Below are 23,612 nucleotides of genomic sequence, written 5' to 3' on the forward strand. Positions count from 1 at the left end.
TGTGACTGTAATATTTGACTTGTAAAATAAGTAAATAAATAGACACATAATAACACCTTAAAAGTTATACTGCATCTATGATTTTTTTAATATTAATATCTAAAATATAGAAAAACAAAGTGGAAAAAAACATTGAAGTGAACAGTGGTTTTTTGGATTTTCAAATTAATTGTAGTATCAAAAATTAAAATTTTATTACTTGTACATATATTAAAATCATTCACTCCCAAAATTCCCAAAGTGTCTATAAATTTTCACTACAAAAAAAAATTGTAGCCTTCAGTTAAAACTTCCTTCTAATTTTATTGAAATTGAACTAAATACCAATTTCATCAACCACAACAGCAAGTATTGCTTACATAAACAACAGTCACCATACCGGTACATTAACGTGACGTAAACGTATCGTTATCGGAATCAATAAGTGCAATATCTAAAACACGCCGCTCCCATGTCCACCGCGCGAGCCTTTATTTGCTGGAGGTGTTTGCGCAGTGTGCGCTCGTCTTTATCCTAATTGACGCGTTTTAAAAATAGAACGTTTTCAAAATTTATTTTGAAATAAATATTTTTTATTGTGTCATTCTTATTGCAAGATAAAATAAAATAAGATTTGAATTGTAAACATGGTTCGAACTATAAATCGTAATTCTTGATTTAGTGAATTTAGAAACAGTTTGGAAATATGGTTTTTATACCTAAGACTTATTTTTATTGTATGTATCTATACCTAAGTTTATTTTGCAAAATACCTAGGTAGGTAGTACTAGATGAATATGTCCGTAACTTTGCATGGATTAAGATTTTTTAAGAATACCTTACGAAATCATTGATTTTCGAGTTGATAAAAGTACCTAATCTATCTCCGTTTCTGGGGTTCAAGCGAGATATCTGTTTCTAAATTTCGTGAAAATCGGTTAAGCGGATCTTCCTTAGATACCTACCCATCTATAAAAAAGTCACCTATGCACAATTATTTTAAAACTTGGCAACTTAATATTTTTTCAAAAAATAGTCTGCCTGCATTTTTTATTAAAGTTTGACCAACTATTTTAATTTAAAGCTAAAAGAAAATACAAAAAGAGTGAGGTAGGTACCTACCTTCTTTTTTATATAGCCTGTAATCTATCAAACGGAGAGACACGGGGACCGACGGCAAAATTACGAAGCATGTCTAAAAAGGTCTCATTAAATCGAATTACAGCTTTACCGGCACAATTTCATAAATAGAACGCTCGCAAAAAAAAACCTGAAGAACCCACCGCAATCACAATCCGATGCGATGGCAGTAATTTCGTTCACAATGTCGCCGTAATCACAAAATTAAGAGCGAAACGCGTAACCCGCCCGGTCCGGCCGACGCACGCATTGCACACAGTACCTACACACACAACCAAGCTAGGGTTGTCTAAACTCTATAGAACACTACCCATAATATTATTATAAATTCAATCTTTTTTATTTTTTTTATTTTTATTCAGATACAAGTTAGCCCTTGACTGCAATCTCACCTGGTGGTAAGTGATGATGCAGTCTAAGATGATAGCGGGCTAACCTGGAAGGGGAATGGCAGTTTTTATTAAACCCATACCCCTTTGGTTTCTACACGGCATCGTACCGGAACGCTAAATCGCTTGGCGGCACGGCTTTGCCGGTAGGGTGGTAACTAGCCACGGCCGAAGCCTCCCACCAGAAAAAATTTTTATTTTTGACAAAAAATATACCTAACGTACACTTTTTATAAAACACCTTTTAAGCTAATCAAAAATGGGATTCCTTAGATCATATTATAACAAAGGAGTGTTTAGATGACTTGTGTAACGAGTGACATCGCATTTCTCCGAACTATTGCGAAAGTGTGTTTGTTTGTTGGTTTATCGGTTTGTTGGTTTCTCCTTCAATCATGACGCAACGGAGCAATGGATCGACGTGATTTATGTATGAGTATAGTTAAAGACTAGCTGACCCGCTCCGGCTTCGCTCGGGTGGAATTTAAAAAATCGAGGTGGGGTTTGAATTTCCAAAAATCCTGAAACACGTAGGTATTTCTTCATTCGTGACTGAAAACCCGAATAACAATTTTCTTGCAAATAACTTAAACAATGACGGACTCTCATACAAACTTTCATCCCCTATTTAACCCACTTAGGAGTAAAATTTCGAAAAATATTGGATACCTACCCACTATTTACAAAGAACACATTCTTAAAATTTCATGTCTCTAGGACCAGCGGTTTAGGCTGTGCGTTGATACATAAGTCAGTCAGTCAGTCAGTCAGGACTTTGATTTTTATATATAAAAAATAAATATAAAGAAGATTTGGAGAGTGACATAGGCTACATTTTATCGCGGAAATTTAATAGTTCCCACGGCATTTTTAAAACCGTGATTATGGCGTGCTTTGTGATTTATTTTCCTCGTTCAAAACTTATCTCAATCAAAAAAGTTTACATCCAAAGACCATGTGCCCAATTTTCTTAAGAAAAAAAAACCAGTTGACAGCCCTAAGGGCGACGCATGTTTTTTGCGTACAAGTTAACGCACTCGGAGGCATCCGTTACTCACACACGTCTCGTCCTAACGTACGAAAAATCTTACGCCAGTGTGCAAGTACGCACTTACACATAAGCGTAGGCTCGAAGGACACGCGGCGAGGTCGTTAACCCCGGAGTTTTTTGCGAGTGAACGCAGCCGCACCGCGTACTGCACCCGTCGCACATTGGCCGTTGCACATTTTCTTTTTTTAACCGACTTCGAAAAATGAAGATTCTCCTAATTAAGACTTCATCACAATTTTTTTGAGACTGCCTAAAGACAAACCTAAAGTCAAAGTAACAGATCAGTAGGTAAAGGCCGAAATTAATAATCAATTAATCAATCTATCCGAAATCTGTTGTTAAGCTACTGAGTGGCTTTGTTAATTGTCAAAAATGAGCATACAATTTTTGACAAATAACAGTGTTGGTAAGTAACCTATCGTCAGATGGGATTGATTATATTAATAATTTATGTAGGACATAATATATCTCACAAAACATATTGTAAACAAAATGGTTTTATTTTCGTTCAAAAACGTAAATAATTTACCATTTTCGTATACTATTTTTTTGTACAAATATTCTGTCCAAATTACTAAAACAGCACGTTGCTCTCCTAAATTTTCTAGTTTTGTTAATATTGTAACATATTTTATAAGTATAAAAAAGAACTGAGTGTGCGTAGTGTTTTAATCAGAAAACGTCTATAAATAAGCAACATTTCGATTTAAAAAGCATTTTGAGCCGATCTGAAACTTTATTTTTTGTTATACTTAATCTGGTTTTAGTTCTCCAACTTGTTTTGTTCTTTTTACTCGAACTATGAAAGATGGTTCATTCGCATCGTATCATTTGATACCCGAGACTTGCAGCTAGGCTGTGGGAATAGGGATATGATGTCAAAGTTATTTTTTACCGACCGGTTCTACTTGTCTTAATCTTTACGTACCGTTTATTTAGATTACAGACAATTCTATAGTGCATCCTTTGCGAACTCAATTTTTTTTATTACCTTTAATATGTGGAGTTTTAATTAAAACTGCGATAGACATACAAACAAATGTAAATGGAAAATTGAGGAATAGATTTTTATGTTAAAATGAAAGTAGATCTTTTTTATTTTTATCTTGTTTAATCGGGCGTCCCAAAATTAAATTGTTAAGTTAAAAGTGCCTTTTTCACTGAACTTAGAATACACCAAAATTCGATTTGGTATTCTAGAATAGATCAATGTCATGGAGGTAGAGAAAACGTTTTAAAGGTCTTATTTAACGAAGCTATTTTGAGACTTAATTATAATAAAATGCTATTTTTTTTTAAATAGTTTATGGTGAGTCATTTAACAAAATTATTACCATTTAACGTTGTTTTCAAACATGTTAGTAAAGCATTAATACATAATATCTAGCCAATGCCAACGCTTTGAGTTGCAACCTTGTTCCGTTTAGACCAGTTCAAACATGTAATGACCACTTTTTATACAGTACCGCTACTTGTGTGAATGTAAAGAGAATCATCTAAATACTATCCAAGAATGCGATCGACAAAATGTATTATTGTTAAGTTATGAGTTCATGATGGTTGGTATTTACATTTTACTGTAGGCGGAATGTGTATCTATTGATACATTCTCTTAATATTTAAGACCTTAAGTATAGAATGTTAAATGTTAAGTGAAAGTAACAATATACCTAAGTTACTTAAAAGCTTAATACATATTTTAAGATGATATTAATATTCAATGAAGATGTTTCAATATTTGGCTGTATATGTTAGTTAATATTGGTAGGTATACATTTGTAATTTTATAAAGAAAGCCATTCTTCGTCATTTAACATCTACATTTTAATTTGACGAATTGACGCAATTCTTGTGTCATCTGTAGGTATATACTTAAAAAAATATACTCAAGGCTCTAATTTTGTTAGCGCGATGCTATTAATAAAATACCTAGGTTTTTCTTTTTGATCTCGCAAATCTCTCAAAAAGCAACAGATGAGCATATTTATTTTTTAAATAAAAATTATTAACTCTTCTCCGAGTATTATTTTCTTATAAGTAGGCCTTTAGAAGCTCTTTTTAATCATTAGACTCCACCATTCAGTTCGAAAACTGTTTGTATTCTTAATATTATATAAGTATTTTAGTTTCTAACTTAGGAATGTATTAACAGCATTTGAAAAAAATATCCTTAGACTATATCTTACCTGACAAATGAAATAATATGATGTACTTAGGTAATAAAAAATGACATGGGGAATATTTATTAATATTGACACGATTAGATACTGACAAAAAATAAATTTTTACCAGTTTAATCACGTTTTGTTTTCCTCACAATGACTGTCAAGATCCAATAATTATGGGATTTCTAGTCGTTTGTTATTTTACGTGTGTTCTTTTCTACTCGTAAATATATCCGAGTCGTTCGGAAATTTTACGATCGCCAACTTTTATTAGTTACAAGTAGGTATAAGAGTTTCTTTTTAATTGTTCTGTTTTTCTCGCTAATGCGTCTAAGATATCGAAAGTGCTTCAACTTGCAGGTTACTTGAGCAGTTTTATCGTTATAAGTTTATAGATATGGGAACAAATTGCTAGTGTTTGAATGGGAATTCTCTAATATACTCGACTTGGCCTATTTAAGTTGGCCGACCAAGTAAACTTTGTGATTGCTAAATTGAGATCGTAACTGGAAGTCCGTGGTCTCGACTACATGGCAATTAGAAATAGGCACGAGTTCGTATACGAATTAAACTTTGTTAACTTTAATAATGTTCGGTTTAATAATTGCATGCATTTTTCACTCGAGAGTTGTTCAAATAAAAGCGTTGTTCCGTGCTTGGCGAAATGTTATTAGAAAACCTCTGTGAGTCACTGCTTGCAATGATGTTATTAACATTGTGGTCTTGTGGCAGTAACTTAGGTACTCTTTACTTACTTAAAAAAGGTAAACTACCTTCAAATCAGATAGTATTCATATTTGAAATAACAATTCCAAAAACATTACCCTTTTCCTGGTGCAGTTCAATATCATAGCCCATCCGTTATACCTATTTTAACAAAAAGCTAACGGACACAGACTGGTTAGTTTTAATCCCGGATAATTAAAGAGTTCTTATGGGATTTTTAAAAACCTACATCAACTCGAATGAAATTGCGGGTATCATCTACTAGATAGGTACTTATATCAATTTCATTATGATCATAATTAATCCCTCACTTAAAAATCTCATTAAAAATCTAGGTACATTTTAAAATTGATTTGTACAAACTTTTTCCATCCCAATTGCAAACAAAATAAATCTTTATGTATTCGCTAAAAAACAACTCGGAGAACATAAGGGTCATAATAAATAACTACCGTACCTACTCAACTACAATTAATTACGTACAAAAATCCTCCTCTCCATTGAACGGAAAAACAACAATGAGTTAAAAAAAAATTACGCACCGGCCAATTCATCGTTCCCCCATTATATTGTTCCCGACCTAGCCCAACATTCGGCGCGGCGGCCACCCCAATTCCGTCCTGAACCTACCCTAACTCGACGCACATTGCGTCTCTGTTTACGTACACGCTTTACGCGAGTGTGCGTGCTCCTTTATTGAGACGTTCGATTTGTTGGGTCCTTTTTACGCGTCGGTTTTCTTTCGCGTTCTAATTTTAAAAAGACCCTTCTGGCTTCTGCCTTCTATTACAAAATAAAAAGGCGGGACTTTGTAGGTACAGATAAATAAATACATGGGCTATATTATAGAGGTTAATACTATAAAGGTTCTTTATGGTGGCGCGGATAAAATCTTTTATTAAAATGCAATAAAGATTAAACTCGCTTGCCGAGCAATCAAAATATCGAGTTTCTAATCTTTTCAAACAGGTTTTCTTTGTAATATTTATTACGTTATCTAGCGAGCTATAAATCGGACTCTACGAAATGCCTCACCTTGCGTCTGTATACAGGTTTGATTCGTCTTTTTAAAATAATGCTTATGAAGGGTTTTAGCTGCCTTGGTGTTTTTCCATAGAAAATTCCATAAATAATTTATGAAAGTTTTAGAACTGTTCGTGTCTGTGTATATTTTATAGTTCTTAATCTAAGATTTAGTATCAATAAGTAGGTATAGTCAATTATTCATATTTACATAGATAACATAACTATTCATTTTTGATACTCAAATAAAGTTTTTTTGTAGTAATTAAAATACTTACTTAGTAGGTAAAAAAAAGGTAAAAATACCTAATAATATAAATGTCTACCTAACTTGATTCTACGTCCTACGACAAAGTTATATCTACAGTTGTAAAAAAATTATAGATAGGTAAGTTGAATAGCTTAGCTTTAGCTTAACTCCCTGGTCGGAGGCTTCGGCCGTGGCTCCTTACCACCCAACCGACAAAGCTGTGTCGCCAAGCAATTTAGCGTTTTATTTTATTTAATTTTTTATTTTATAAAATAAATAAATGATACTGTTCCCGTGCGATAGGTAGGTAGGTACGTGGTATCTACCTTTGTATACAAATGAACTTTATAGGTAGTTACCTAGGTCTAGGTGAGATAATGTAGAATAGAGTTGATAACCTTTGGTTGCTTAGAAAAAATCCAAACAAATCTTTCAGACGATTATAAACTGAATTGTATCTAAAGCGGACACATTAAAAGACCTCATATTAAAACGTGCTTTGTATTTGTGAGCCGACCCATATAAACGGCTATGTGTGCGTGCCCCACATAAATACAGATACACAAATTAGTGTTCAATTCGTGTGCGTACGCCTGTGTGTGTGCGTGACTTCTTCGCGCGGAATTCCAAGTTTGAAATTGGAATGAATGACGGCCGGGTCACTGACCTACGTCAATCCTTTATAATAAACATATTTTATATAACATGTTCCTCATTACCATACCAATGTAAAGTTATTGTGATGTATTCTAAAAATACACACGCTTTGAAAATACTGACCTACCTCAATCCCTTATACCGTAAGAAGACGTGCAGTTTGTGAATCTTAAACACAAAAGTTCTAGGTTCTAACTTCTAACGTCTACGTTACAATTTAGAACCCAGGGCTTCCCTCCAATTAAAAAAAATGCTTCTATGAAAAAAAACTACTTAAAAAAGCCCTTTCTTTAATTCGTTGGGGTAAAGTCATAGGAAACGTTTTTGGAAAAAAAAAACAGAAGGTTTCTCTCATTTTTTCTCTCAGTGAACAAAAGGCATGTTTATCCCTACCTATCTATAAGACAAATTTTTACTTTCCCGATTTCGATATGATTTTCACAGTTTTCCCATTCGATACGTAATCGGTTCAGAAAACGTTCTCTATTTTGAAGGAAGAAAATTAGAAGGAAACTTCTTTTACTTTACGGCCCTGGGTGGAAGTCTTTTTATGCCTATCATAAACTTAATGCCACGACTGCAAAACAACATGCGACTTTTTTTTTTTTAATATAAGATTTTTACTATTAAATGGCACATACTTATATCATCTCTGTATATTCTGGGGCACGCGCCCATAAAATTTTTGCCCATCTCCTTTCTTTCAAGAATTTGCATTTAAAGAATACGTTATTTTTCTAACACATCAATGCACGTATTACGTTATTTACCTTCCTACCTATAACAGGTATGTTTAAGCGTTTAACAGCTGAGCTTTGTGATCAAAGACTTCGCACTTATAGGCTTTAAGTAGGTTTTAGTACTTTACATACGGTATACCTACCTAGGACCTAGGTGTAGTATATTTTCTTTGAATATTATTATGTTTATTAAATAAATATTGATTAATAAGATAATTTATACTTATTAAATACTAGATGATGCCCGCGACTTCGTCCGTATGGGTTTAGGTTTTTGAAAATCCCGTAGGAACTTTTGATTTTCCGGGATAAAAAGTAGCCTATGTCCTGATGAAAGCTATCGCTGTACTAAATTTCGTCAACATTGGTTGAACAGACGGGCTAGCAGACAGACAGACAGAAGGACAGACGGACAGACAGGCAGACACAATTTCACTTTTATAATATTAGTATGGAAGTATGGATTATATTCTGTCAAAAAATTATTTCTATTCTTAGGGTAATAAAAAATATTCTACGGCAACTTTACTACCTTTTTTAAACTAAGATTTTTTAATTAAGAATTTTTAAAATTTTAAAATATGATGATTGATGATGTGCCTAGAAATGTAGCTGTTGGTACCTCATAATTTTTCTTAGTTTTTTTTTAAAATAATTTTTAGATTTTTATTCAAATTTTTACTGACTTGCGAGAAAGTAAGCAAAACCTAAGATATTAGTCCAACCTACTAATGAATTTTTTAATTTATCTAACTGACTAATCACGAAATCTCAGGATCTCTCTAAAACCTATACTTGACATTTGGAAGGTAGGTTTCTTCTAGAACCTGGATGTCAGCTAAGAAACGATCTGGAGGAAATCCTCCCCTAAGGTGGTGAAAGGGGGGTAGAAGTTTGTATGAAAGTCCTATATTTTTTAAGTTAGAGACGTTAAGGTTATCATCAGCTTTAAATTATAAAAACCTGTATAAGTTATTTAGGAAAATCCACCCTTAGGGGTGGTAACAGGGGATGAAAGTTTGTGTAGGAAAGTTTTAATTAGGAATTAGATATTATTGTAACTTGAAATTTAGAAAGTAAGTAGATTCTTTATAGGGGGCAGGTGTAAGAAAGGATCTTTTAAAAAAATGCCCTCTTAATGGGGTGAAATAGGGGTTGGAATATTGTACCTATGAAAGTCCTATGTTTTTTAAGTTAGAAGTATGAAAAATCGTGATGTAACCTGCATGCCTGAGAGTTCTACATAATGTTCTCAAAGGTGTGGGAAGTCTGCCTATCTGCACTGGGCCAGCGTGGCAGACTGTGCCGTAACACTTTCTCATTCTGCGAGGAGACCTGTAGATACTCGGTGTTGGCCCGCGATGGGTTGATCATGATGATAACGCGGACGAAGTCGCGGACAACTGCTAGTCTTCTTCTAAATATATAAAAGGAAAAGGTGACTGACTGACTGACTGATCTATCAACGCACTGCTTAAACTACTAGACGGATCGGGCTGAAATTTGGCATGCAGATAGCTATTATGACGTAGGAATCCGCTAAGAAAGGATTTTTGAAAATTCAACCCCTAAGGTGGTGAAATAGGGGTTTGAAATTTGTGTAGTCCATGCGGACCAAGTCGCGAGTATAAGCTAGTTAATTATAATTTTATAAAAAGGTAATAAACAAACGCACTTTCAACCCTTTCTGTCCCTTTAGGGTCTTTTCAATCCCACAGTTATGTTTATTAAAACAAAATGTCTCCGAAATCCCAACTTCCGGTTATTTCAGAAAAAAAATCAAAGGCTTTCCGTAGGCGTTTCCCCATCCGCGTGCGAGCGAGAGGCAGGATTCTTGTAATATAGCGTTGAAGGGGGAAAGAGAGGGGGCGATGACCTCTAAAACAAATCGTTGGTAGAGAGGGTTCGGTTTTAATATGGATGGCAAAAAAAAACTTTTTTTTTCTGAACTTTTTTACATTAATTTTTGTATCAATTGAATCAATCAATCAATATTAGGCACATAATTCGGAAATCCGATAGACGTTGGGGTCCCAAGGTGCTAGAATAGCGACCTCGCAGCTTATAGCACAGTGGAAGACCCGCCACTAGATGGACAGCCGACATCAAACGATTCGCAGGGAGCCGATGGTTTCAGGCGGCGCAAGACCGTGGCATGTGGAAGTACCTGCAAGAGACCTACCTATGTCCAGCAGTTGACGTTGATTGATTATATGGTGCAACATGCACCGCCCGCCCTCCTACTGCTAAACATGCAGGAAAAACCAGCCACCAGGCAAGCAATACCCACCACCACCACGCAGCACCACAAAATCACAAAACACACTCGCTCAAGATTCGATCGACCTTACAATCCACAATTGCAAAGCAACTTTGACAAGATTTAATAATCTCCCACTAATAAGGCCACATCACTTATCACTGCACCAGGGAGGTAGTCAAAAATGATCATCTTATAAATAATTTCTTATGAGGCCCATAGTGACCATGTCTCGGATCTGATACAATCGGAGCATAAATACTTTTACATAAAAACGCTTAAACTTTTTTTTTTTTAAGTATACTTATTAGCCATGTTAAATGACTAATATTCCCCGTTCCTCTCCAACTAAGCATCAGGCTTGTGCTAGGAGTAGGCACGACAATAGTGCAACGGGCGGGGTTTGAACTGCCGACCTTTCAGTTTTGAGTCCACTCCTTTACCGGTTGAGCTATTGAGGCTCAGGAAACTGACAGACATAAACGTTACAGGTTTTCTCTATAACGACTTTATCCGCGTGGATAGATCGTGTTAATCCCGTGGGAACTCTTTGGTTTCCGGGATAAAAAGTAGCCTATATATAGGTACTTATTTGTGTCATTTCATCATTCATTTAATCATTTATTTATTTTGTTCAGGTATGGTAAGTACATGTATATTATTTACTAGGGGTCTTAAAAATTAGGTAATCAGTCACATATCCTGCCGAGCATGGCGTGCAAAATTAATTGAACCCAGCATCTCATTTCACCGTCTTAAAATATTGTTATGTCATCATGTCAAAGTTATTTATAATTCAAATGTCTATTTCTATGCATTATTTAAAATTTGTCATTAAAATAACTCATCAACACTATAGTGTACTTAATACATAGTTTTTATGTAGTAAAAATTAAATAAATAAACGTTCAAATTCCGGGATGCAATGCAAGTTATTTCTGTACAAAAGTACAAAAATGCACCGAATTGTAACCTCCAATTCTTTGTTAGAAGTCGGTTAAATATAGATGATAGCAACTTCGTCAACGTGGATTTAAGTTTTAGAAGATCCTGCGGGAACTCAAATTTTTAACGCGTGGGAAAATCAAAATTTTCCCGACAATAAGGTGAAAAATTTGACAATAATGTCAAAATTTTTCAAAAAAGGTTAAACGGAAGGGCCGAGAAAAACTAGCAGACTGACATACCTACCTATACCTAATAGTAATACAGAGTAGGTATAGACTCACTTTCGCATTTATAACATTAGTATGGATTTACGCATTTTCAAAAAAAAAATGTAATTTCAATTTACGTAGGTACTTACGCGCCATTAGTTTTCCTTCAAACGCCTCGAAAGATTACACGCACATTTTTTTTTGCTATCACTCCCTTATCTAGGCACCCTAGTCCCTAGGCTCGTTACGAACCTAGACAGGGACCTAGGCGAAAAACAAGGGTGTCCTATCATATGGATAACGTATTTACGTGCGCTTGTGTGCTCACACACGGCATTGTCTACTGTGTGCGTGAACACTGTTCGTTATTAGTCTTTTTATGAATTTTTCAAAATATCGCATTGTAAGAGGGAGCCATGGAGGGTCCAACCGCTTTGAACTATAAGTCTCTATTTATAGGAATAGGTATAACTAGTTTTTAGCCTGTGGCTATATTTTTAGGATTCCGTACCTCAATTGGAAAAAGGAACCCTTATAGGATCATTTCGTTGCCTGTCTGTCTGTTCGTCTGTCCGTCGTGTCTGTTAAGAAAACCTATAGGGTACTTCCCGTTGACCTAGAATCATGAAATTTGGCAGGTAGGTAGATCTTATAGCTGAACATTTAGGGAAAAATCAGAAAACCGTGAATTTAGGGTTAGATCACACAAAATAAATTAAATTGTGGTCATGAACTAATATTTAGTATTTTCAATTTTCTAAGTAAGATAACTATATCAAGTGGGGTATCATATGAAAGGTTTTCACCTGTGCATTCTAAAACAGATTTTTATTTATTTTTATGGATCATAGTTTTTGAATTATCCTGCAAAATGTTGAAAAAATACGACTGTAGTACAGAACCCTCGGTGCACGAGCCTGACTCGCAGTTGACCGGCTTTTTTTTTACTTTAAATTTGGATTTAAGTTTATTTAAGTAATAGGATTGTCTGTTATTTACATTTCTATACTATCAATTTACCACCAGAAACGAGTTAGGTTTTGCCGTGTATTACAAAGATAATAGGTGCGTGCCAAATTAAGAACCTCCTTTTTTGGAAGTTGGTTAAAAGAGCCTATCAGTGAAACAAAAAGAAACCAAAAACAAAATGGCGGTTACATTCGAAACAGAAATAATCCGCGTACAGCCAGATAGAGCACGTCCGAGGTGTGGACGTCAACAAATCTCCACATGCCCACCTACTACCGCCATACATCCTATTTTTTAGGGTTCCGTACCTCAACAGGAAAAACGGAACCCTTATACATAGTATCACTTAGTTGTCCTGTCTGTCAAGAAACCTATAGGGTACTTCCCGTTGACCTAGAATCATGAAATTTGGTGCGTAGGTAGGTCTTATAGCAGACATTCGGGAAAAAATCTGAAAACCGTGAATTTGTGGTTACATCACAAGAAAAAAAAATTAAAATGTGTTCATAAACAAATATTGCTATATTCAACTTTCAAAGTAAGATTACTAAGTATACCAAGTGGGGTATCATATGAAAGGGCTTTACTTTTACATTCTAAAACAGATTTTTATTTATTTTTAGACATAATAGCTTTTGATTTATCGTGCAAAGTGTCGATAAAATACGATTGTAGTACGGATCCCTCAGAGCGCGAGCCTGACTCTCACTTGGCTAGTTTTTTTCTAATTTATAGACTAGCACTTGGCTGCAATCAGACCTGGTGGCAAGTGATGATGCACCCTACGATGTAGCGCGCTTGCCTCGAAGATGCCTATTCACTCTTGACTTGAAGGTACCCATATTATAATTGGAGGGGTAAACTGATGCTGGAAGGGTGTTACAAAACTATAGCGGTTAAAAATGAGGAGGCAAATCGCTTTGTACGTATCCGTGGAATTTCGACTACGTACGGGTGCAGACCTTGGCGATGCCTGCGGTACGATAGTAGAAAGGTGAAGGAGGAAGCAGGTTGAAAAGTTCTTCGTCACAGTCTCCGAAATATATCCTAAATCTTCTATAAGTAGGTACATACTTCCATATCCATATACTAATATTGCAGATGCGAAACTGTGCCTGGTCTGTCTTCTTGCTTTACCCGGCCCATCCGTTTAAGAGATATGACGAAATTTGGTCAGAGTTAGCTTAAATCCAGACCAGACATAGGAAAGAAGAAAGAAAGGCTACTTTTTGTCCCGGAAAATCAAAGAGTTCCCACGGGATTTTAAAAAACCTAAATCCACGCGGATGAAGTCGCGGGCATCATCTACTATGATAATAATTGATAAGTGATAACACTAGGGTGTTGATCATGTTAAGAGATTGTATAGGTACAACCGGATTGTATACAAACTTGTTGATATTTTAAAATGTTATTAGAAATTAGACTATAGATAGGTACATACACTAGTCGGTAATGTAAATAGGCGGATTATTATATTCCGTTTATAAGAACTAAATTGGATTTGCATATGTTTTACAATAAGCTGGTTAGGAGTCCATTACATATCCAATGTAAAAACGTTATATTAAACCGATCGATCACACAATTTTTTCTTATTAGATATTGTATCGAACCATGCATAGATTTATTTTGCAAGAAACATGCAAAAAAGGAGAATTTGTAAATAAGGGCTTAAAGAAAATATGTACTTTTAAAAGAAGCTATTTCATTGTTCACTGATTTTAATACTCCGAATAACTTGATTTCGTTAAACGGTAAGTCTAAGAAGGCTATTGTATTGAAACTTTTAGCAATTAGAATTCTAGACTCTAGAAGAGGCTCAAATCCAAAAAGTGCCCATTTTTATCTTTTTTGAAGTGGTAATAAATGCTAAAAGAAAACGTTATTTTGTTTTACGTGTTTTGTTTTTGAACCTTATCAATAACATTTAATTACTACAATTTACAATATTCCAATGCACATCATATAAAAAAATTGTACAATAATTATTGTAACAAAACTGTATACCTACTAATTGAATTTCAAATTGTGGATTTGGGACTAATATACTTTTAGCATTGTCTTTTTAAATTAAATATTTTTTACTAAGAAATATGTTAATAGAGAAGTGACATTGCCAAACATTTAGCAATTATATCACGTTATTGGTAGACAAATAAATCTAATGCACAGTTTAAACTTAAAGAAATAAAAATAGACACTTTTAAAAGTAAATATTTCAAAAGAAGCTGTTTCGAATTCTTGCAGATGCCCTCAAATCGTAACAATTGTCATGAAACAAAAGGGTAAAATCAAAGGGCCGTCTCCAATCGATCGTGTCGGACAAGAAAGAGTCACTTTGCAAAACAAAAGGCTAAAGTCCAAAGAAAAAGTCCCAATTACGTTTCGTTGTCCCTCCCCGAGCTGTGCCACTGCTTATCTCCCGTGGTGTGTGGTTGTAGTGACAGCGGGCGGTAAACGAATATCCTAATCCTAATAATATTATAAATGTGAAAGTGTGGATGTTTGGATGTTGTTGTTACTCAATCACACAAAAACGGCTGAACGGATTTGGATGAAATTTGGAATGGATATAGATTGTATTCTGGATTATAACACCTAGGCTACTTTTTATCCTGGAAAATCAAAGAGTTCCCACGGGATTTTTAAAAACCTAAATCCCCGCGCACGAAGTCGCGGGCATAAGCTAGTATTTAAATATATGAAATAAAAAGGTGACTGATTGATTGACTGATTCACTGAAATTTGGCATGCAGATAATTGCCCGCTAAGAAGGGATTTTTGAAAATCAACCCCATGGAGAACTCTCTGGCATGTTGGTTTCCTCAAAATGTTTTAATTGCTTGAAACAAATATAGCTCCGAAAAATTAGAGATACGTCCAACGCATAGTAGAATTTAATTTTTTATAAGAGCCGAAACGTTCTAGATAAATACCGTTACCGTTAAAGCGCCAAGTTGGACACCCTTCTCTACGATTGGCAATAAAGGTGTATGAGCAATCGTGAGCCCATATGTTTATTTTGCATATTTATCATATCATTCATAATAATCATAACATTTTTAAAAAGAAAAAAATTTTTTTAACGCAGAAGGAAAACAAAAAAGGAACGGAAATTTGGAAAGTCAATGACTTTGTATTGAAGTTCTTAATCAATCATTTGTTAAAAGCGCTTTAATTCACACCACCTCTTTTTATTACTCGTTAACTTTATTATTTTTTTAATATCTAACCATAAAAAAATGTCTTAACTCTTGCACTAATACCGATGTAATAGTTAAATGCGAGTAGGTAGGTGCATGACTCTTGCATATTAATTTGAACATTAACCTTTTTTATCGGAACATAGCAAAGGCGTAGTTTAACTAAACAAGATCTATAAATTTTAAATGAAATATATTTATTGATTTAACAATAATATGTAGTTTAGCTTATTGTAATTTCGTTTGTAAACTACACCAAGATATTTTAAATTATAATTTTAGTTCTTAGCCTCAAAGATAAACTAGCTACAGATGAGTGTAGTCGAAATAGAAATACGGCACGTCACAACGTCTTCGTCCCATGTTATATTCTAACTAACTTATGCTCGCGACTTCGTCCGAGTGGACTACACAAATTTCAAACCCGTAATTTAGAAATTATGGTGAAATAAACAAACTCACATACTGAACCCTGAAAACATTAGGAACATCCTGTTTTTGGGCAGTTTATCAAAATGTATTTTTTTGACATTGCATTCTAAACTAGCTTATGCTCGCGACTTCGTCCGCGTGGACTACACAAATTTCAAACTCCTAATTCAACCCCTAAAACCCCTTAGGGGTCGAATTTTCAAAAATCCTTTCTTAGGGGATGCCTACGTCATAATAAAACAGATTTTTATTTATTTTTTAGGCATCATAGTTTTTGAATTATCTTGCAAAATGTCGGAAAAATATGACTGTACGGGACCCTCGTTGCGCGAGCCTGACTCGCACTTGGCCGGTTTTTTATGTATGGCACGGTACAGCGATTACTATGTAGGATGACGCAAAGGTACTGCTCAGGTGCCGGCTGCCGTACCGCCAACGCAACGTATCGTGTGGCTTCGCTCTAAAATAAAATCTTGCGAAAATAAGTCCCCGCTAGCAGTGACACCACACCTCGCCCCAAACAGTTTTATTGCTCTGGCCGAAGGAAGTAATTTCGTAGGTCCGACTTTTAGTTTATAAGAAACTTCATTTTCCTCCGTACAGACATTTTTCTAGACTTTTTACTTTTTTCCCCTCTTCCCCAATTAGACCGAGAGCCCGTGGCAAATTCTACAGATATGCTTGATATTTTTCTCTTCACCAACAACCCATCTCGACGCTAACACTAACTACATTGGTATATACTTACATATAACATTACATATTTATATCTATAACTAGCTTATGTCGTAGACTTCGTCGGCGTGGACTACATAAGTTTCACCCCCCTATTTTACTCTCTTAGGGATTGAATTTTCAAAAATCCTTTCTTAGCGGATGCCTACGTCATAATAGCTACCTGCATGCCAAATTTTAGGCCAATCCGTCCAGTAGTTTGAGCTGTGCGTTGATAGATCAGTCAGTCAGTCATTCACCTTTTCCTTTTATATATTTAGACTAGCTGATTGTCGCAACTTTTTCCGCGTAGAGTACACAAATTTCAAACCCCAATTTCACCCCCTTAGGGGTTGAATTTTTAAAAATCATTTCTTAGCGGATGCCTACGTCATAAAAGCTATCTGCATGCCCAACAGCCCAATCGGTCCAGTAGTTTGAGCTGTGCGTTGATGATTCACCATGGAACGAGGAGTCATCTTTTCCTTTTATATATTTAGACTTCCTCAAAATGGCCACCTGCTCTCGGCGCAATCTAGGTGTTACTCCGCTAACTCGGCGTTTTTAACTGAGTTTGGTTTGAAAATTGTATAAAACAAATTTAGTTTTAACAAGTTTTCAGAAAACTCCTGTTTTCACCGGATGCAATTTTGCGTTACCAATTGGGGGTATTTTGTTCTTCTTCTTATTCGCTCAACTATTTCGTTTTTGTTGATATTTTGTTTGTAGGAGTTGCTAGAGGGGGTACAAAGTGAAAATGGCAGTTTAAGATTTGATTTTTACAATAGTAGATCAAGTTTCACCTACCCGAAAAAAAACATATAAATATTACACCATAATGTCAAGAGACTGGATACGTAAAAACATAAAAGAATGAAATTTTATCGATAAAAAAAATTCACGAAGTTACGTCTAATTTTCGACTAATTTCAATTTATTTTTAATGTAATACATATTACAGAGCTAAAATTTTAATATGTAATTTCAATTAATATTACCAAGGGCTCACCTAAGCGATTTAAAAAAATAATCTATATTTTAAGAGATAATAAATAAGAGATTTTTGGCGTTTACTACATTCCTATTCCGCGCAAAACGCGATCGTCTGTCGCACCTGACACGAGGCTTTGGTCATATTTTTTTTCATCAACTAGTCGCGATCCCTCCATTGAGACGAGAAGACTGCATTTCTGTGCTCGAGCGCCGATAAATTATTTTGTTTTGTATTTTTTAGATATAGCGTGTACATATAAAATTGAGATTGTGTGTTTTCATATATAGCGTGTATATAAATTAGAGATTGTGTATTTTTTAAATTATTTGGCTGTGTAATAAGGACCTAGAAAAGATGGCAAATAAAAAAAACAAAATAAAACGCAGTAAAAGAGAACATAAGAAGTTTAAAATTCAAGTGATGGCTAATTGTCGGAGGTAAGCATTTCTTTGAATTTTTTATACTTAATCACTTAAATATTTATTTACTTTTGATAGGTAAATAAATTATTAAGTTGAAGTGTACTATCGCTTTAAAATATCGACCTTTACTCTTTGACTTTAGAGCGCAGTATTCAATGTGCTGAGTGCTAAAGCAATGACGGCACGGGTAGTATATGCAAAAAAGTGCGATGGTTTTTAATAATAATAGTTTTTCTTTATTTTTATATGACCAGTATTGCGTGCAGTTGTTGCAATTACAATGTATGTATCAATAGTGTATTTACGGCTCTAGGTCAACTTCATTGCACAGGTTTTCATAGAATCAATAATTTAAAAAATCTATGCTATTTAGAAATTCTTTGGCATTGGACCGAATTCTTTCAAAATCGATATCTGAATGTTGCGGTTATCATGAAAAAACCGGTCAAGTGCGTGTCGGGCCACACGCGCATTCCGTAGTGCGCCATATCGCCAATCATCGCCAAATTACAGCTTTCTAGTAACCAAGAGAATCTAAATATATAAAAGGAAAAGGTGACTGGCTGACTGACTGACTGATTGACTGATTGACTGATCAATAAACGAACAACTCAAACTACTGGACGGATCGAGCTGAAATTTGGCATGCAGATAGCTATTGACGTAGGCATCCGCAAATCTGGGGTTCCTTTTGATCGTAATAAGATTTTGATTTTGACTTTGCTATTTGAACCGCATTCTCGCAAAACGATATCTGGGTTCCCGAGTAGTAATTAAAAAGGAAATTGTAGCCAAAATTTAAAAAGTGGATTTAAAACTAGTTACTATTGATTCGAATTATTTAAAATTGATATCGGAAGGTATTTTTGACCATAAATATATTGAAGAAATGACCTACTTACCGTCCTTATATGACAATGTACTATTATATTACACTAGCTTATGCAGGCGACTTCATCCGCGTGGACTACACAACTTTCAAACCCCTATTTCACCCCCTTAGGGGTTGAATTTTCAAGATCCGTTCTTAGTGGATGCCTACGTCATAATAGCTATCTACATGCCAAATTTCAGCCCGATTCGTCCAGTAGTTTGAGCTGTGCGTTGATAGATCAGTCAATCAGTCAGTCAGTCACCTTTTCCTTTTATATATTTAGATTGTAAAAATAAATGTAGGATGGAATTATGGTCATAGTTCGTATAGTAAAATACTTATGATTAACAATAATTAATTTCTGTTTCAGAGTTGTTTCAGCACATAAAAATAGACCACAAGCTAATGAATTGGATATGACTGAAATCGTAAACGAGAGTCCCTCAAATGTGTAAGTTCAGTACAACTTGTCAATTTAGACAACAATAAAAAAATACTTTATTTTAAAGAACGGTCAAATTATCACTTGGTGATGTAATTTGATTTTTTTAGCAATTTTTTTTTTAATTTAATATTATTATCTTTTTCAGACCTACGATTGGAGTTTTAGAGAATGTTGGGGTTTCGGAAGATGATCCAAAAAGTGACGAATATCTTGCAGCAGAACGGTATGTTTTGAAATATGTATGTGTATGTAAAATATCTCACAAATTAAAATTCATCCTAGGTTTAATGCTTTACTTTTTTTTTAATTTCAGTAACATCAAACATCGAGTGTACAAAAGGAAAAAGGCAGTTTTAAAAAAAAAGGAGACTAAAGAATCAACAAATGAAAATATATGCGACGCTAGTGAACGTCTTATAATAGATAAAATGTACTTCTTTGAACAACTTAAAAAAATTTCAAACCATGCACCTCAATTTGGCTGTAACTTATCGAATCTAAATATCACGGGAGAGACAAAAATAGGGCTTTATTCCAAACTAAAACTTTCTTGCGAGATGTGCAATGCCAAATTTATTATAAATACATCAGATCCACACCCAGCTGAAAACTTAGACATAAATACAGCTGCGGTTTCCGGAATCTCAAACGCTGGTATCGGTTTGGAGCAATTCCAAGGGTTGTGTACAGCAATGAATCTTCCCACAATGACACAACAAATGTTTGATAAAAAACACGTTATCGTTTGTGAGCAATGGGAAAAAACTGCTCATCAGACTATGGCAGCTGCAGCGGAACGAGAAAGACGGGCTGCAATAGAAGAAGGCAGAGTCTTAGATGGTATAGCAGTCATTGATGTAATTGCTGATGCCTGCTGGTCTAAGCGCTCATACAAAAGTAATTATGCGGCACTTTCTGGAGCAGCTGCCATAGTTGGTAGGAAATTCGGAGAAGTTCTTTTCCTAGGTGTGAAAAACAAATACTGCTGTATTTGTGATCGTGCAGCGAATAAAGGATTGACGCCAAAAAAGCATGCATGTTACAAAAACTACAAGGGTCCTTCCTCTGGCATGGAGGCAGAAATTATAGCAGAGGGATTCCGGAATTCGATAGATATGTATAACCTCATATATGGACGAGTTATCGCAGATGGAGATTCCAGCACCTACTCAAAGATCCTGGAAGAAAGACCGTATAAAGGCATAACGGTAGAAAAAATAGAATGCCGAAACCATATTCTCCGTAATATGTGCAATAAATTAGTAGCAGTTAGTAAAGACACAAAATACCCATTACAAATGAGAAAAATGCTCACCACCCAAAGGATACTCGCAATCAGAAAAGTGATTTGTTTGGCAATAAAAAAGCACAAAAACGATAACGCTGAATTAGGAGTGCGAATAAATAGCCTCTACGCCGATATTTCAAATGCATATAATCACGCATTTGGACATCACGCCGAGTGTGAAGGTCACTACTGCAGTAGTGAGAAAAAAAGTGATGATCTTGTGCCAAAAGTAAACAACTCGACATTTTGGTTCAAAATCCAATATATTGTAGGCATAGTTGCCACACACTCAAGAAGTTTAATAAATGATTTTGACAGTAATGCCGTGGAACAGTTTAATAGTATAATTGCTAAATTTGTTGGCGGCAAAAGAACTAATTTAATACAGCGACAAACGTATCAGTCTAGGTGTGCAGCTGCTGTTGTGGCATATAACACGAAAAGGCCATTGTACAATGTACAAAAATCTATTTTAGGCAAGAGCCCTAAATCAAAAACTAAGGCTTTTGAAGAAAAAAGGATTCAAAGAAATAAGTTACGACGAATTTTCAAAAGTTGTAAGAAATTATGTTTTACTAAAAAACCGACACTGACAAAAGACAAAAATTATGGAACTGACAGCTGCCAGAAACCTGACATGGAAGAAGATATTTACGAGATGGCGAAACGAAGTTTCTTAAGAAATTTGGAAAAAACTGAGACGGAAAGATCAAAAATAGAAAGAGCTACTATCCTACAAAGAGATAGTAGTGAATGGTTAGAGCTCCGCAGAAATCTATTGACAGCATCCAACTTCGGGAAGGTGATCAAACGTCGGCCGGCTACCAGCGCAAGTATCGTCAAAACTTTACTGTACAAGAGCAATATATCACACGTCATTTCAATAAAACATGGTATAGATAATGAAGCTATTGCTCTCAACCAGCTTGCAACACAAGAAGGGGTGCAAATAAGTCCATGTGGGCTATTCATAGATAGTCAAATACCATTCTTAGCAGCTACTCCTGATGGCCTGGTTGGAAATGATACTATCGTAGAGATAAAATGTCCACTATCTGCGTTCAAAATGCCTATCAGGGAAGCTGTTGAGAAAAAAAAGATTAAATTTTGGCACATGAAAGATAACACTATGGTCATCAACAAAAATGATTCGTGGTATTATCAAGTACAAGGACAACTTCATATAACTAAAAGAAAGCTGTGTCTTTTTGCAGTATGGTGTGGTGAAAATCAAATGCTGACCGTTGAAAAAATCTTGCGCGATGACGACTTTTGGGAAAAAAAAATGGTTGGTAAGCTTACGGAATTTTACATAGAACATATATTGCCTGAATTAATTGACCCACGCCAAACAAGAAACATGGCACTGAGACAACCAATCATTTCCAAAAAACGTCCACATGAACAATCAACTGAAGCTGGACCCTCAAAAAAACCTACATTAACGCCCTCCAAATTGGAAGACTCCTATTCTATAGATTTAGCTACTGCTGGACCCTCCAATATAAAGCAAAAAGTGTTGTCGATTGCAGAATATTGATAAACACATATTATGACGAAGTAGGCACTAGGCACGGTCACCTGTAAAGCGATCACAAATACAGCAGTATTTGTTTTTCACACCTAGGAAAAGAACTTCTCCGAATTTCCCACCGACTATAGCAGCTGCTCCAGAAAGTGCCGCATAATTACTTTTGTATGAGCGCTTAGACCAGCAGGCATCAGCAATTACATCAATGACTGCTATACCATCTAAGACTCTGCCTTCTTCTATTGCAGCCCATCTTTCTCGTTCCGCTGCAACTGCCATAGTCTGATGAGCAGTTTTTTCCCATTGCTCACAAACGATAACGTGTTTTTTATCAAACATTTGTTGTGTCATTGTGGGAAGATTCATTGCTGTACACAACCCTTGGAATTGCTCCAAACCAATACCAGCGTTTGTGATTCCGGAAACCGCAGCTGTATTTATGTCTACTTTTAGCATATCATTATTTGTCATTAAATTAATGCCATTGATCGTCTTGGTATTGGGCAGTGTGAATTTAACACACTTGGGTTTCCTTGCATTTAAAAGTAAATTGTTAACAGTAAACCAGCGAGTGACCTGCGATATGGAATTATTTACATCGTCAAAATTGTTCTTATTTCTATCGATTTTAAAAATTAAAGACGTACCATCTGCAAATAGCACAATATCGCAAGTATTTTGGACGAAATATGGTAAATCGTTTATATATACCAAGAACATAAAGGGACCTAGGATGGAGCCTTGAGAAACGCCTATTAATGAGGCTGATCCGGATGACTTCACCTCATTTACACATACAGTTTGTATACGATCACTCAGATAAAACGCAATGAGGCTGAGCGCAGTGTTTTTGATTCCATAGTGGCTCAATTTAGCTAAGAGAGTCTCGTGTTCAACGCAATCGAACGCTTTAGACAAATCATTCTGTGATTTTCTTCTCTGCCTTCTGCGATTCTGTCCTACAAAAATTATATTATTTCCATTTCTCTCGAAGGGAATTGCGTGGTTTTTAATTATAAATTGTGCGTATTGTCCTTTTGTAATACGAAAATCATTTTTTGTAATAACTGTAATAATGTAAATAAAGTTATACTAAAAAATGTGTACTATTATTTTCTATATTGTAAACATTCAGCTAACACCACGTTAAACGAGCTATGATAAAATCTATCTACACAAAAAGCAGACTTCGACTCTTTT

At 35.2% G+C, this 23,612-nt stretch overlaps 2 protein-coding genes across 6 annotated transcripts in view; both read left to right on the forward strand.

The window, feature by feature from the left end:
• The window catches only part of LOC117993736 (mushroom body large-type Kenyon cell-specific protein 1-like), a 264,782-nt gene that overhangs the window by 138,641 nt on the left and 102,529 nt on the right, over nucleotides 1-23,612 (forward strand). The window lies entirely within an intron of this gene.
• On the forward strand, nucleotides 17,989-23,498 carry LOC138404045 (uncharacterized). Its single transcript, XM_069506844.1, has 4 exons — nucleotides 17,989-18,289; nucleotides 19,519-19,599; nucleotides 19,739-19,816; nucleotides 19,907-23,498. Exons 1-4 carry the CDS (start codon nucleotides 18,207-18,209, stop codon nucleotides 22,419-22,421), a joined length of 2,757 nt encoding a protein of 918 aa, XP_069362945.1. The 5' UTR covers nucleotides 17,989-18,206; the 3' UTR covers nucleotides 22,422-23,498.

Source organism: Maniola hyperantus, chromosome 24 (genome assembly GCF_902806685.2).
Source record: "Maniola hyperantus chromosome 24, iAphHyp1.2, whole genome shotgun sequence".
In the NCBI taxonomy this organism is placed as follows: domain Eukaryota; kingdom Metazoa; phylum Arthropoda; class Insecta; order Lepidoptera; family Nymphalidae; genus Maniola; species Maniola hyperantus.